At 33.9% G+C, this 16,184-nt stretch overlaps 1 protein-coding gene across 1 annotated transcript; it reads left to right on the plus strand.

The window, feature by feature from the left end:
• Positions 1–1,935: 1,935 nt before the first annotated feature.
• On the plus strand, positions 1,936–10,615 carry LOC141657171 (bifunctional aspartokinase/homoserine dehydrogenase 2, chloroplastic-like). Its single transcript, XM_074464316.1, has 18 exons — positions 1,936–2,213; positions 3,804–3,877; positions 3,985–4,359; positions 4,991–5,079; positions 5,174–5,477; positions 5,598–5,650; positions 5,839–6,047; positions 6,142–6,229; positions 6,658–6,771; positions 6,862–6,960; positions 7,125–7,319; positions 7,414–7,496; positions 8,211–8,436; positions 8,729–8,874; positions 9,040–9,175; positions 9,278–9,361; positions 9,615–9,707; positions 10,185–10,615. The coding sequence occupies exons 1-18, from the start codon at positions 2,089–2,091 to the stop codon at positions 10,428–10,430; spliced, it is 2,739 nt and encodes a 912-aa protein (XP_074320417.1). The 5' UTR covers positions 1,936–2,088; the 3' UTR covers positions 10,431–10,615.
• Positions 10,616–16,184: the final 5,569 nt, after the last annotated feature.

The raw sequence follows: 16,184 nt of genomic DNA on the forward strand, positions 1-16,184 counted from the left end.
ATAGAACGGTTATAACCCGGTTTCTTAGGCCATTTATAACCGGTTTCTTATACATTTTTTGTAGTAGTGCGAATATATGAGTTTTATATTATCGAGTACAATATCATCAAATGAAAACAACACAATGATTATAAGATTAAAAACGCATTACTCATATATGCATTTTTTAATAGTATAAGATTACAATTTACACAAAATCTCATTTGTGACGGCACATATCCGTCACTCTTGAGTGACGGATACCATTTTAGCTCACAAAGTACCCACTTTTTCTCTCTCTGCAACACTATTCATGTGGTCCCCTTTCTCCACTAACCCATTTTGTTACCATTTTAACTCACAAAATATCCGTCACAAATAGTAACCCGTGACAAGGGAGACCAATTGTACAATTTACTCATATATTTTTAATCATGCACACTTAGAGCTAGAGTTGACAAGTCTGATCCGACCGCCACAAAAACCGAAACTAACCCGACCCAATTTGATGATGATCCATACCCGATTAAGGTTGTCCCAAAACCGAAACTAGACCTGACCATATCTAAGACTACAATTTACTCATATACTGTATTTTTTATTTGAAAGAATTTACTCATCCCCTCTACTACTAAGAGAATAAAAATTCTCAAAAGTTTTCCCTCCAAACTCCACCTACTTATATAAGGAAGGAAATAAAACTTTCTCATTAAACTATAATCTTTTTCCTAAAGCACGACTTTTTTTTATTAAATTCTAGATTATAATTATATAATATTTTAATAAAAATAAAATGAAAGGAGTATAAAATTATAAAATACAAAATCGTTAATTTTTTTTCGAAAATGACTTAATGCATACTTAAACTTTATAAAATAATAAAATAATATTATTAGATACGTGAAAAAAACTCATTAAGATAAATTAAGCAAAGTTATAAAATAAAAACATTAACTTTGTGTTAAAAAAAAATTCATGACATACTACATTTTTTTTTCTCATATTAAAATGCAATTAAGTGAAATAAAAAAATCTGAAGGTATAAAATTTGGAATGAATCCTCCTATATACTAAGAGAATAAAATTCTCCAAAGTTTTCCTCCAAAAGGTATCAAGCTAAATAAGAAAACAAAAATACTTCTTTCTTTAAATTATTATCATTTCATCAAAATATAACCTTTTAATCAAATAATAGTATTTTCTTTGAAAATCTTAATTATAATAATTTAATTAAAAAAGATAAATTCACTATTATTTTATAAACTGTAGATTTCTAAACTTTTGTTATGTACTAATTATTATTATATATGAGAGAATGACTTGACACATTTTGTATAAAACAAAATATTAAACCGGATTTTCTAAACTGATATAATTAGCTTCATCACAAAAAAAATAAAAAATCATTAACAGAATTTGAGAAAATTTATTATTTGTAATCATTAGTTTTATGTTAAAGAAAAAGTCATTAAACATATTTTATAACTTTACTAAATTCTCTTGAAGTTCATAGTTCATTTTTTTCTCATATCGAAATACGATGAGGTATATGAAAAATATGAAAAATTAATAATGTATCAATTTAAAATATTTAAATAATAACTAAAAACAAAACCTCTATATATACCGCAAATATGCGGGATTTACACTATTAAATACCAATAATATAATTGTTACATTCTCTAATATTCCTATCTAAAAAACCGCGCATTTGCGCGGGATCTATACTAGTATATTTTTAATCATGCAGAGCTAGAGCTGACGAGTATAATCTGACCTGACCCGACCAAAACAGCAAACCCGACCCAATAAGATCTGAAAATACTACGATCCGAAACCAACCCAATGATAACCTGTAACTCGACATAACCATATTAAGATTGGCCCGAAACAAACCTGACCAGACCGGACCACAAATCGTACCCATAAAAATACTCCTTATAAAAAAGTAGAAGCACCATAGTCTAGTTGCACACTGAATTTTGTTTTATTATACTACAACTGGATTCTGGATACACTGTTTAACTATCAAAGAACAACACACAGCCGTCTGAGACTGAATCCATCAAAAGTTGAGAGAAGAAAGAAAGACAACTTTAATCAACAACAATGGTGGTTTCTTCACATGCAACCTTCAATGGCTTCTCCAACACATTGTCTTCTCCATTTACCAACAACCCTAGAATGTTACTTCGTCCTTCTCTTTCTTCTCTCACTTTCTTCCAACCCTCCAGGTTATAATCTTCTTTTTTTCTCACATTTTGTTGAAATTTTTGTTCAAAGTTTGATGTAAAGATTAAATCTTTGGTATGTATGTGTATGATTTTCAATTGGGTTTGTGTTGTATTGTTTGTATTTGTTGTGTGATTGTCACATTTATGAAAATTTGTTGTAAAGATTTGAACTTTGAGATTTATGTGTATGTTTTGGAATTGTGTTTGCCTTATGCTGTTTATATTTGTTGTGTGATTGTCACATTTTATTGGTGGTTGGGTTTTGATTAGTGTTCCATGTTTTTATGGTTGTATTTGTTAGCTGTATGTATGTTATGGGAAGTTTGATCATGTAAAGATTTGAACTTTTGAGGTTTTATGTTTGTTTTTACTCCGTCCGTCCCAATCATTTGTTTGCCTTTGATTAAAATACCTCTTACAAAGAATAGAAAGGGCAAACAAATGATTGAGACGGAGGGAGTATCTGTTTTTGGATGGCGTAGGTTGATTTTTGAAATGATGGGTATGAAGTAGTGTTGCATTGTATGTGGTTCTATACTTTTCTGCTTTAACATATTGATAAATTTGTGGGTTTATAGCTATATTAATGACAACCCTTTTAAAATGGAGCAAGTGTTGGGCAATTTTAATGATTTGAGCTAGTTTTATGCTGATTACATGAGGTTTCTTCGAGATTCGAGAGGGATGACATAGAGTTGATCATATTGTTGAGGTGTTTCAGTTGTTGCTGCTGTTGCTACTCGTAAATGACTTTGAACCTAGGTCCCTAGTATTATCTCAGTCCTTATTGCTACACATTGTTAATATGATTTGTTGAGTGGAATGTCAAAATAGCTGCATAACTCCAAGTGTCTGGGGTTCTCTAAGCCTTAAAGCCTTTTACAACAACAAAGCCTTAGTCTCAAAATGATTGAGGTTGGCTAACATGAGTAACTGTATGAATCGAAAAGTGAGAAAATAGTGAACACGCGTAGAGAAGGGAAACATGACAGAAAATGAAGATACAGGGAAAAAGTAAGTGTGAAGAGATAGAGGAAAGAAAGATATATACAATGAGGTAGACCTTGTGAGTGAAATTTGAAAGGCTTTTAAATTAGATTTATAATCATGAAAAAGTAAGCATAAAGGAATAACTTCGAAGAAAATAAGACATGTCAAATCCGGTCTTAACTCTTAAACATAATGTCCAATATCATATTTTCTTCGCTCCCAAGTCCCGAGTAGCATTATTGTCATCACATTTTGTCTTTCATCAGTCTTATCATTATGCACCATGATCATCATCTTCAAATGATTATGATAATTCACCATCAATATGGAAAAGAGAATAGGACAAAGTGCCTAGCCTCGATACATTCCACGTCTCCAATCGTGATAGAACTTTTGTCTTCTCTGGTCCATGAAATGACGTTTTGTCAATATATTTCTGTAAAACGTGTTTCTCTGTTAAAGTCTATGAAAGTACTACCTTTGGTATTTTATTAGAAGCCTTTTCCGATGACTCCAAATCAATAAATTATTTTTTACATAGTCTTGAGTCCTGACGTGTGAGCACTTTCTCAATCTATTAATCTTACTTTTCTGTTTCAGAAAGAATTTGGCTCCTCGTCAAGGGACACAACGAGAATGTCCTATTCATATCAATGTCCCCGTCAAAGCCAAAGGTTGATCTTTCCTCTTTGTTATACAGGTTCTTATTAAACTGAAGGGGCTAGTATTATATCTTTACTGATCAAATTTCTTATCTCTGTATTTTGTCTTTGTTGCGCAGCAACTGCTGTAGAGAGCTCTGTGGAAAAGGTTGAGCTTCCTAAAGGTGACATGTGGTCTGTCCACAAATTTGGAGGGACATGTGTTGGAACTTCTGATCGTATCAAGAATGTTGCTGAAATAGTAGTAAATGATAACTCTGAGAGGAAGTTGGTGGTTGTATCAGCCATGTCGAAGGTGACAGACATGATGTACGATTTAATCCACAAGGCACAGTCACGAGATGAATCCTTCGTGTCTGCCTTGGATGCGGTTTTGGAAAAGCACACGTTAACAGCAAAAGACATGTTGGAGGGAGATGATCTTCTATGTTTCTTGTCTAAGTTGCATGATGATATAAGTAATCTTAAAGCTATGCTTCGTGCAATATTCATAGGTATACTATTTTTTTTTTGCGCTTCTCGTGTGCCAAGGGTCATTGATGTTGGCACATAAATCAGCTCATTGCCATAACATACCCCCCATCCTGTTAGGCCGCCAGTTAAGGAATCTTATCAAATGCTTTTCTTCTGTCAAATTTTTGATGCTTTTAGGTCGTACGTTTGTTTAGCGAGAGCATTTGATAAGATTTGGATTTATGTCCTTCATTTGCTCTTTTAATGCACATGTGGTGGTCCTTGGTCTCCTTGCATTAGTTAATTTGTTCATCCTTTGCGATTCGTTTGATATGTTGTTGAGAACCTCAAGGATACTTTCCTCTCCATATGATATTGGCTGTGTTTATTTGAGGTCTGGAGTGTCATGATATAGTAAGCTATGATTTATGTATTTAAGTGCACAAGTCTATTAGTGAAGTATCATGCGTTGCTGCTTCAAAACATGTAAGTTCTCTAATCTAAATGTGGGTCCTATAGCATTGGCAGAAGAACAAAGCTTAGGAGTTATACTTGTATTCATTTTATGTTGCTTTTTTTTTTACTTAAAAATAATTTGATTCTGCAACGATAGAATATCATTTCTACAAATTTAGATTCTTATGTGATCGTTTTTCTGTGAATTTTGAGCAGCTGGTCATGCAACCGAATCATTCGTCGACTTTGTTGTTGGACATGGGGAGTTATGGTCTGCACAAATGCTGTCATTAGTCATCAAGAAGGTCTTTCACATCCGTTCTTTACTTCTCAAAGCAGTAGTACCTATATGACTTATGTTCACTCTTAACCCTCCTTTTTTCTTGATGTGATGTTCAGAAAGGTTTAGAATGTTCATGGATGGATACAAGGGAAGTCCTCATTGTAAATCCATCTGGTGCAAATCAGGTTGATCCAGATTATACGTACTCTGAAAAAAAACTTGACAAATGGTTTGCCTATAACCCATCGAGAATCATTGTAGCAACTGGCTTCATAGCTAGTACTCCCCAGAACATCCCAACTACATTGAAGAGGGACGGAAGTGACTTTTCTGCAGCTATAATGGGTGCCCTTTTTAGAGCCCGCCAAGTTACTATATGGACCGACGTTGATGGTGTCTATAGTGCGGATCCCAGAAAAGGTATGCACTTGCTCAGAATTTAGTCTATCTCTCTGACTCACTCCCTCTGCATGTGTGTGTGCCTCAGTGACATGATTTATATTCTATTGGTCTTTTGAAAGTAATTTATTTTGTTTGCAGTGAGTGAAGCTGTGATACTTCCCACATTGTCTTATCAAGAGGCTTGGGAGATGGTAAAATTGATATTTCATTTTAATATTTTACTCTTGCTTGTAAAACTTATGTTTGAGTTACTTTTCGTTTGTAGTTATAATTTTCTTAAGTAGCCTTGTACCAACTGTACCAGATGGGTTTCTTTTGGATACATGTGGTAATATCTTAGTATCCTAATTTGATGAAGAATCATTCTATATGCTTGCAGTCATATTTCGGAGCAAACGTATTGCATCCTCGCACTATCATTCCTGTGATGCAGTTTGACATTCCAATTGTTATAAGAAATGTATTTAACCTTGCGGCTCCTGGAACAAAAATTTGCCGTGCTTCTCCTGATGAGAATGGCGAGCCTCTTCAATCTCCAGTCAAAGGCTTCGCAACCATAGATAATGTGGCCCTTATAAATGTTGAAGGGTAATATTATAATTTGGTTCATGGCATATTTTCATGTCTTAATATATATGCACATTGGCCCAACGTTGACACGAATCGTGTGATGTAATGATAGAACTGGTATGGCTGGTGTTCCTGGTACCGCCAATGCTATTTTTGGTGCGGTGAAGGAAGTAGGGGCTAATGTGATCATGATTTCTCAGGTAATTATCATCCATCACTGTTGTCAAATAAGCTAAACTATGTCTTGATCTTATAGTCCAATTTTTTAGTTCCTCTTATGTCGGCATGTTTAGCTCGGGGAACATTTTCCTCGAAAATTGTATACTAATTTCTCTTTGAATTGTATGAGGTGAAATGACGAAAATTTGAATAAAGTCAAGTTCTTCCCACGAGTAACTTATTTTCGTTGGGAGGAATGGAATACCAAACATATTCCTTCTCTCCCACACGGTCTCGTCCTTTCTTTCTTTTCACTTCCTCTGTACAACAAAACAAAGGACTAAAAAACTCTAACTCTGTTTACTGACCAAATATACTTTGCATTAGAACTCTCCTCCTAATTATCTTTCCCATCAAATCAGTCGGAGCCTTAGCACGGGAAGATTCAACTCCATTGTTGTTGTTGCAGGCTAGTAGTGAGCATTCAGTGTGCTTCGCTGTACCAGAGAAGGAAAAAGATGCTGTGGCTGCAGCGCTGCGGGCTAGATTTCGTCAGGCTTTAGATGCTGGCCGCCTTTCTCAGGTTTTCAATTTGTAGTACCTTATAATCCTATTACCTTTTTGGTCGTGTTTTTTCTTCATCTGACTGCTAAGCTAATTGAGCTATATGCAGGTTGCTATTGTTCCAGATTGCAGCATATTGGCAACAGTAGGACAGAAGATGGCTAGTACGCCAGGAGTTAGTGCCACTCTTTTTAATGCACTAGCAAAGGTTAGCAAATGAACAATTTGCCCCTTGAATCTATTCTTGTCTTTTAGTTATAATCAAATCATTTCCCATCCACGACTTTTGAACGTTTGAGTCGCTTGCTCATTTCTTGTGTAATTTACTTTTGGATGTTTGGTGACTACTAAAGGATTGATGCAAATATGCAGGCCAATATCAATATACGTGCCATAGCACAAGGTTGTTCAGAATACAACGTTACTGTGGTCATCAAGAAAGATGATTGTATTAAAGCATTGCGGGCTGTTCATTCTAGATTTTATCTTTCAAGAACAACTCTAGCTGTGGGTATCATAGGACCAGGATTGATCGGAGCTACTTTACTTGATCAACTCCGTGATCAGGTGCGCTTGTCTGGGATTCTGGGTTTTTCTTGTTATGCGTATCAAAAGCGTAGTCTAGAGTCTTATAATGTTTGACGGAAATATTCTGTTGCAGGCAGCAGAGTTAAAGGAAAAATTTAACATTGACTTGCGGGTTCTGGGAATTACAGGCACGAAGAAAATGGTTCTCTCTGATTTGTGAGTCTATTATACCCTTTGCCCCATCCATTATTTACATTTTCTGTATTTGGGTGTCCCACTCGTGGTTTAAAATCGCGGTAACGGTGTTGCGGGATCGTCCTGACTCGGCCATTGCGCTCCAAGTCACGGTTATCACGGTGATATTTATTTTACAAGCTTTTTCAAATATTTTATTAACTATTGGCTATTTCATATAAAGTTAAGATTAATTCTATTTAGAATAATTAATTTGACCAATGCTACAGAATTTGTAAGAGCTTTTCTTACAAAATTTGGCCGGTATAAGTTATAACTCGTTCATATCGGGTTCATCGCAGACCGTATCGGGCCGAGTGGGCTGATACACTTTATAAATCGGTCGTCTCGGCCGATACTTTCCTGTTTTTAATTTACCCTATACATCTAGGGATATCTCGTATCGGCTGCCTCCGATACCGATATATATCGGGCGATACGATACGTCTCGACCGAGATTTTAAACCATGGTCCCACTATTTCTGTACATTCTCTCTTGGTTGCCAGTTGGGATGTGCGCTCTTCTTTTCATTTCCTTAATAAAATATGACAAAAAACTCATTTGCTATCTTTCTCTCCCATCAAATTTGAAGAGATGAGTCAAACAATTTGAGCAAATATGGAGAATATATTTATACTATATTTCAAATCTCTTTGTTTAAAGAAGTTTCGGCTTATATGCTTCCTCTTGTTTAGAGGTATGGACTTGTCTAAATGGGGAGAACTCCAGAGAACGGAAGGACAAGAAGCTGACTTGCAGAAGTTCGTTCAACACGTCCATGGAAATCATTTCATCCCCAACACTGTGTTGGTAGATTGTACTGCCGACTCTGTTATAGCAAGCCGTTACTATGATTGGTTAAGCAAAGGCATTCATATAATTACACCCAACAAAAAGGCAAATTCCGGACCTCTTGATCAGGTATATAATTATATTGTTGCATGTTATTAGATTATGAATGGTTTGGGTATCTATCAGAATGTAGTTAGTAATACGCTACTGTTGGACATCTTACTCTTCTCAACTCCCCGTTCCTGCCCTTTTCGTGTTCCTATAAGGGTGTAAAGAAGAGCAACAAACTTGGAAAATGGTCTGAATTACGATGTTGTGTAGTTCTGCAGAACATAATTAGTTTACAACTTGGAAGAATTCTTCAAACTCAATTTACCACTTAATTATCTGAAATGTTAACCCACTGTTACTTTTCCAATAGTATTTGAAGTTGAGAGCTCTACAACGGCAATCCTATACGCACTACTTTTATGAAGGTACAGTTGGCGCGGGTCTTCCAATCATCAGCACTTTGAGAGGTCTTCTTGAAACTGGTGACAAAATTTTGAGTATCGAGGGCATTTTCAGGTAAACAAATCTTTTTCTTTTTCTTGTCGACCCTACTTTGTTCACCCTCAGGTGCACGATTACAGTAACTGTATTCATTTCAAGTTGCCTACTGCTGCATCTATCACAATTCGAGTTTATACAGCACTTGATTTTTATGCCTTATAATCACGCTTTATTTTGCAGTGGGACTTTGAGCTACATATTCAACAAATTTAAAGGTAAAATAAATTTCAGTGAGGTGGTAGAAGGGGCGAAACAAGCCGGCTATACAGAGCCTGATCCTAGAGATGATCTCTCTGGAACAGATGTAGCGAGAAAGGTAATTGCCTTTTTATTTGGCGAGGATTTAACTAGCTAGAAAATGTGGTTTTAATTTAATGTCAGATTATGGATGTACCACTGAAACAGCTTTATTTTACAGGTTATAATTCTAGCTAGAGAATGTGGTTTGAAGCTCGAACTTTCGGATATCCCTCCAGAAAGTCTTGTACCGGAACCATTAAGAGTAAGTATCACTTAACCTAAGAATAATATACAATATGGACATCAACTTTTCTATTCCCTATTGTCAAAAAAAAACTTTTCTATTCCCTAGAATTGGCAGCTATTTCTATCAACTATAACCAAGGAAGCAATAGTGTAGAGTTTGCTTCTAAGTTGGTGCTTTGTTTTTGAGAAAACCTGCCCGTTCTTCCACAAAAAAAGGCAACCACTCTTTCACTCAATTTTGGGGTCTGATGTCTTAATTTTTGTTTTAGTCTACGTCATCGGCCGAGGAATTCATGCAGCAGCTTCCTCAGTTTGATCAAGACTGGGCCAAAAAGCTACAAGCCGCAGAGGAAGCAGGAGAGGTTGGTGTATTTAGTATTTACCCATAGTTCTGTGTTACTCTGAGTCTCTGACTATCCGACACGGTGTCAGATACGGCTCTTTTGTGAAGTTTTCTGTTTTCCGGTCTAAAGTGAAGTATCGAAGTGTTGTGTCATGCCAAACATGCGACACGACAGCTTAGTGAAGTTTCTAAGTAACATAGATCCATATTATTGGTTTTCATATGCTAAGCAGCTGAACTGCCTTTGTTTCTAATATTAAAAAAATATATAGTCAATCGATAAAAATATCAATGCAGTTCTCATCACGTGTCGTTACATAATGTTTTATATTCTCGATGCATTATTCTGTATACTATAAGCATATCAAGGCTCCATACATTGAATTCCTTATCTCACCACCGGCGGGACTCGTAGGAGCCACTAGGCCGCCGGGTAATGTTGCTTTTGTTGGTATGCTTTTCCGGGATTTAACATTATTTGAAATATACTTTGAAGGTCCTGAGATATGTCGGAGTTGTGGATGTATCTAACCAAAAGGGGCTAGTGAAGCTTGGGAGCTACAAGAAAGATCACCCATTCGCGCAGTTGTCGGGATCAGATAACATCATACTGTTCAGGACAGAACGATACAAGGAGCAACCTCTTATAGTACGAGGACCTGGTGCTGGTGCTGCAGTTACTGCTGCTGGTGTATTTAGCGACATCTTACGTTTAGCCTCTTACCTTGGCGCTCCTTCATAAGGCAATGTAGGACCCTGATCAGATGTCATTTTTTTTGCTTAATTTCCTCTCATCTGTTGAGGCTTAGTTTCCTCTCATCTGTGTTGTTCAAACATGTATAATGTATGTAACATTGTAACTCGGTAGTCGTTACGTACAGGACAAAGCATCATTAGCGCTGAAATAAAGAAACAATGTTGTTTCAACCACCTTTTTTACCATATTGTTTGTTTCTTGCACAATTGTTTTAATTACTCTTTTAAAAACCAATTGCAAACCTCCTTTTCTTGGGTACGATCCCATTTCTTACTTCTATACTCTTCTTATAGGTTGAAGCTATTTTTAAGCAGCTTAATCGGTCCTTGTTTCCATTATAACCATGCCTTGAACACAAGTCTATCATCACCCTCCCATTTACAAAATCATGTCTGTCTCTTTTTCCGATCCGGATCAAACTTGGTCGTTATCTCTAGTCTCCAGCTCCCAAATTGCTGAAGAGGAAGGACTTTAAAAGCAGGTAAAGATGCTCTCGCACTGCACAAATTTGATATTGAGGTAGTTAATCCATGACTTGGGACATAATATGCAGGAGTCCTAGGAGATAATATGCTGAGGGTTATTTTTTACACTAAAAAAAGCTCTTGATTTATCATTATCTGAATGAGAACACAAATACTACTATACAACCAGTTGTATAATGAGCATTGTACAACCCTATACATTAATCCGAGCTTATGTGTAATTTTTCTGAGTTTTGTAAGAGTTTATTTTTTGTATGTTTAAGTGTGTGAGTTCAAAAACTTTACAGCATAGTTCAGATTCTTTTGAACAAAACTCGAAAACTTTAGTACACAGCTCGGATTTTACATCATACAACTGCATACAACAGGTTGTATAATCTACTCATTGGAATGAGAAGACGTGTTTTACTTTCATCAATGCCAAATAATACGTCGGTTTTTGTTGTGTGCGCTACACAGTTGAGGTTTTTCAGCACGGTATCCTCGTGACATGTTTTTCCTTTGTTTTAGGTCGAGTCTTGGTGAATTAAATAACAATGATGTTAAATTGCATTGTTTTTGCATTTGAATCTCATTTAGATATCCATGTATATTTTTTTGACCCGTTATCCATGAAAACAAAGCTCATAATTCACGTCTTGACCGTATTGACATGCCTTATGCTAATTAGATTTGACAAAATTATGTTGGTAAACTACTTAAATTCTGAGGTCTATAGAGCTTCCTAGGCCAGGAACATCAATAAAATGGTCTCATTGTCAATTAGGCTTGAGTGTGGTTTCTTCTTGTGGAATATGTAATATCAAACTGCATAGGTGTGACATTAGTTTCTTAACTTTTTGCGCGTTCATATGATTAAGTACATGAGGAAAGGCGATTCTTACCGTTCAAATAAACCATACATTATCCTTTTTGTTAGCCCGTTTGAACCCTTATAGCCATTTCATATCCTACTTTCATAGCTACAATCCAGAATTTGCCTACCTTATCGGGACAGTCGCAGTTGCTTGTTTATCATGTCCATTTTGCTATTATGGTTGGGTTGGGACTTATTATAGTCATGTGGGTATAGCAAGATCTTTATTAGCAATTGTGTTGTATCTCTTATGTTGGAAAAGAAGAAGAAAAATATGAAGCAAATAAAGGAAAAAAAAAGAAAAAAGAATTCGAAAAAAAAGAGAAAAAGAAAGAAAAGAAAATAAAGATTGCTTCATTTGATTTTGTTAAGAGATTATAAGTGGTGTGTACTAGAGTTTAATGCATTTTTTGAAACTCATTCATATTCTCCCAAGTGTTGTCAAAGTTGAGATTATTTTCTCTAGTTGGGATGGTTTATGTTTATTGTCATTAGAATTGGTTTTTGATTTAGCGCTGCGACTACCGTCTTAGCTCCACATACTCATAACGTGCCATTGGCACAAACCACTTCTATACCATTTTCCCATCGCCACTTTATTGTCCTTGATACATGTACTTTTATCTATATTGTGAATGCGTATTGGTTGGAGAAATTTCTATCACATTAGATTGCATGCATGTTTCATAAGTTGAGTGAGTGTTTCTACTTATTTCTATCTTCACATATAAATCACCCATACTTATGAGTGCATGAGTGAATCCGCGAGAATCTGACTAATTTGTCTTGCAAGATCGAAAGGTATTTGGCATTTGTTTATAGTACGATGACTCGAGACTTGAGCCGCGTTTTCTATTACCCGTACCTTTGAATTTGTTTTATTGGTACACCTTGGTCACTACTTTGTTGCAGATGTGGATAGCTTGGGATTTGTATGTGCATCAACATTAGCTCTGAGTTGTTTATTCGCCATTTGTATGATTGTCTATTATATTGTGTGATGCTTTGCTTGAGGACAAGCAAAGAGATGGCTTGGGGGAGTTTGATTAGTCATAATTATATACATATTTATGCCTCCCTTGAGTTGCTTTTGATACGGTTTTCGTGCTAGTTTATATTAACTACATGCCTTTTATGCTAGAATGTCGATACTTCCGCTATTTGGTGTTTAATGCAAGAATGATGTATATGTGGAGCAAATGAATGAAAAGAGCACCGCAGAGTGGCCATGACGGAATACACGGAGCATGACACGAGAATCTAGAAGAATAAAGGAAGAGAAGTTAAGAAGACAACACGAAAAAAAGAGCTGAAACATGGAGAGTCGTTGATCAATCCCAAGCAGACTTGATCAACTGAGAAATGTGCTCGATCAAGTACACTCAGGCTCGATCGAGTACACTTTATTTTCAGTATTTTTCTGCAATTTCCATAAGTTGGTTATGCCTTACTATAAATACCCAACTCATACCCTATGTTATTTTTACGTCTTATTTTACCTAGTTACGCTATTTTACAATAAATCTATATAATAACATAAAAATGCATATTGAACCTCTATTAAAGTGCCACATGCCATACAATAGCTTCATGCCATGTATCCATCAATAAACTACCAGTCTACCACAGTAAAACGTAAAAAGAAAAAAAAAAACTAATATTTGACTGCTACACTTCCTTTCCTCCACCTCTTTTGAACAACTTCATTAAAAACACATCTCAAATTAAATGTCTAATTTATTACTACATTATTATATCTCTTATTCACACACTAGTGAATACTTAAGAGGAGGGGAAAAGAAAATCAAGAGGCAGGGAAACAGAAATAAGTTTTGGGCATTTCTTATTGACAAGCAACTCAAAGATCATCATTACTACTACTCCGTATTAACTCAATAGAGAGATTATAAATTGAAGAAAGTGTAGGCAACAAGCTATGAATTGAACTACTAAGGAATTCTGTAATTTTTCCTTTTTGGCTTTTGGCTCATAGTGTCATAATGTAAATTTTATACTATAATATTGCTTTGTTCTGGGTTTAAATGTTGTAATTTATTCTAATTATATTTATGATCGGTACCAGGGGCGGATGCAGGATTTTACTCGAGGGTAGGCACCGATTTTTTATTATTAAAACTAGATTTGTGACCCGTGAAATTCACGGGTTTATCTATTTTAGTTTTGTTATTTTTATCGTATTGTTTATATTTGTCCGAGCAATTAGTTGATCCATTTACAAAATGTAGTCTTGAAATACATAAAATTTAGTTAGTTAACGCTTTATTTCTTTGACAACTAAACTATATATTGTATTTTAGTTGTTGTTTTGATTAATATACTAATATGTGGTTTAAAAAAATCAAAAAAATACCTTCAAATCATCAATGAGTTCAGTCATTCATGGCACTAATGTAAAAAAATTTTAAAAAATTTAAATGATTAAGGTTGCCTTTTAATTAGATTGCACAGATTTTGTACTAAAATTTCTATGTGAAAATTTGAACATCCCTTTGTCATTTTGGATAAATAAAGTTTGTAAGTGAGGATGAAAGGGAAAATTAATGCATAATGTTGAATTATTTTCTTTTTTTTTTTCTTTTTTGAGAATGATAAATCTCACAATGTAAGGAGCTTAAAACATATATGATTATAGGGTTTTTTTATCTTCTCAATATTTTAATTCTCATAATTATATCTTTTATAGTAACATAGTTATGAAGTTTAATAAATGCTAGTCTTAGTATATCATCTATATCAATTTGTCAAAGATCCTAAATTTTTGCATAAATGATAAAATGAGTTAAATATATAGTAGCCTACTACAAATTTCATTCCAATCTCATTATATGTTTTGTATATATACATTAGATAAATAATATGACATGTATGTACGCATAAATATTAGATAATAATTTACATTTAGTCATTATCCATGTCAATAGAACTTTTTTGTCTAACTTGTTAATAAGATTAATATCCTCGCAACTCCAATTCCATTCTATGAGAGTTATTATTCAAAGGAAAAATGATGAATACAAAAGCAACACATACCCAAATAAAACATACTTTTCAAAGTTTAAAATCCTTAAAAAAATTTATGAACCTAAAAACAATTAGTCATTCATATTCAATTCGTGTTGTCAATCTTGTAGTTAGTTATAGTATGATATTTAATGGAATGGAGGGAGTATTTATGTATACAATTCTAGTATTTTCTTCTTCATATAGTCTCCTTTCTCGAATGAAATATCCCTACAAAAAAAAAAAAAAACCACCGAGTGATTAATAACAAACAAAATGGTGGAGTTTGATTTATGTAATATTAACCTTATTGTTACTAATTTAAGTTTTCCCGTAAATAATGAAAAAAAGAGGGCATTAAATCATAAAGATGTAATTGTATTTACCTTTGAATAGCACAACTCCACAAATCTTGATAGCCCCTAAATGGAACAAAACAACATATATGAGAAGGTTAAAAATGTACAGATTACTTCATATAACTAATGGAACTTAAAAATAAATAAATAAATTATTAATTTAAAACCTTAATACACTTACCTTGATGCTGATAAAATGATAAAAAAGATTATTGACACATATTTACAATTCTTTTGGCAATGTGGGCAAAAAGACGTTGGCTTATTTTGGCTCACAAATGTTGTCTTCCATCAAACATTTATAGCCAAATGAGGATCTGTTTTATGACTTTTGGCGTCTTTTTTTATTATTATCAAATTTAATATATACATAAATATGTAGCAAAGTTTTATGACTTTTGAGCATTTTTTTTCATTATTTGCAAATTTAATATAAACATAAATATAGAGTAAGGAGAAATGAAATGTAAAAGGTTTGCTTTAATTTTGTTTTCTTTTTTTTTTTTTACAAAATACACATTGCATGAGAATTGTTTAGGGAGTTATCTTACGAAACTAAAAGATGGTAGATATTTTGCCTTATTTTTTATTTACAAATTATATTAATATATGTATCCAATTAATGAAATTGAGCAAGTTTATTGCAATAAGATTTAAGAGGGAATTGCACATATAAACAGTTTAAAGTTAGAGTGATGTAAATTTTTATTTGTCGTTTAACCTATTCTAGTTTGAAAAATTAAAAGGTCAATGTTTAATGTTAAGTATTTTATTATTTGCCCTTATTCTTTAAAAATTCTTAATTATTTTATAAATGGCGTAAATAGAATTATGTGATATTTATTTGTTACTTAGAATATTTTAATAATAAAGTAGAAATTTAAAATTTAGTATGAATTTTATTTGATTTTTAATTGTTGTTTAATGTATCTAGAAATTAAAAGAGACACATTTTAATGTTTGTTATGCTATTTGCATTTAATGTTTTAGATTTTTTTTATGTCACAAATTTTGTCAT

The sequence above is a fragment of the Silene latifolia genome, chromosome 5 (genome assembly GCF_048544455.1).
Source record: "Silene latifolia isolate original U9 population chromosome 5, ASM4854445v1, whole genome shotgun sequence".
NCBI lineage: Eukaryota > Viridiplantae > Streptophyta > Magnoliopsida > Caryophyllales > Caryophyllaceae > Silene > Silene latifolia.

Excerpts from the sequence above, each read along its gene's own strand:
- LOC141657171 (XM_074464316.1), top strand. The coding sequence starts at position 2,089 with ATGGTGGTTTCTTCACATGCAACCTTCAATGGCTTCTCCAACACATTG. Across the intron at positions 5,651-5,838 it reads ATCAAGAGGCTTGGGAGATG|TCATATTTCGGAGCAAACGT; the intron begins GTAAAATTGATA and ends ATATGCTTGCAG. Across the intron at positions 9,176-9,277 it reads GAACAGATGTAGCGAGAAAG|GTTATAATTCTAGCTAGAGA; the intron begins GTAATTGCCTTT and ends TTTATTTTACAG.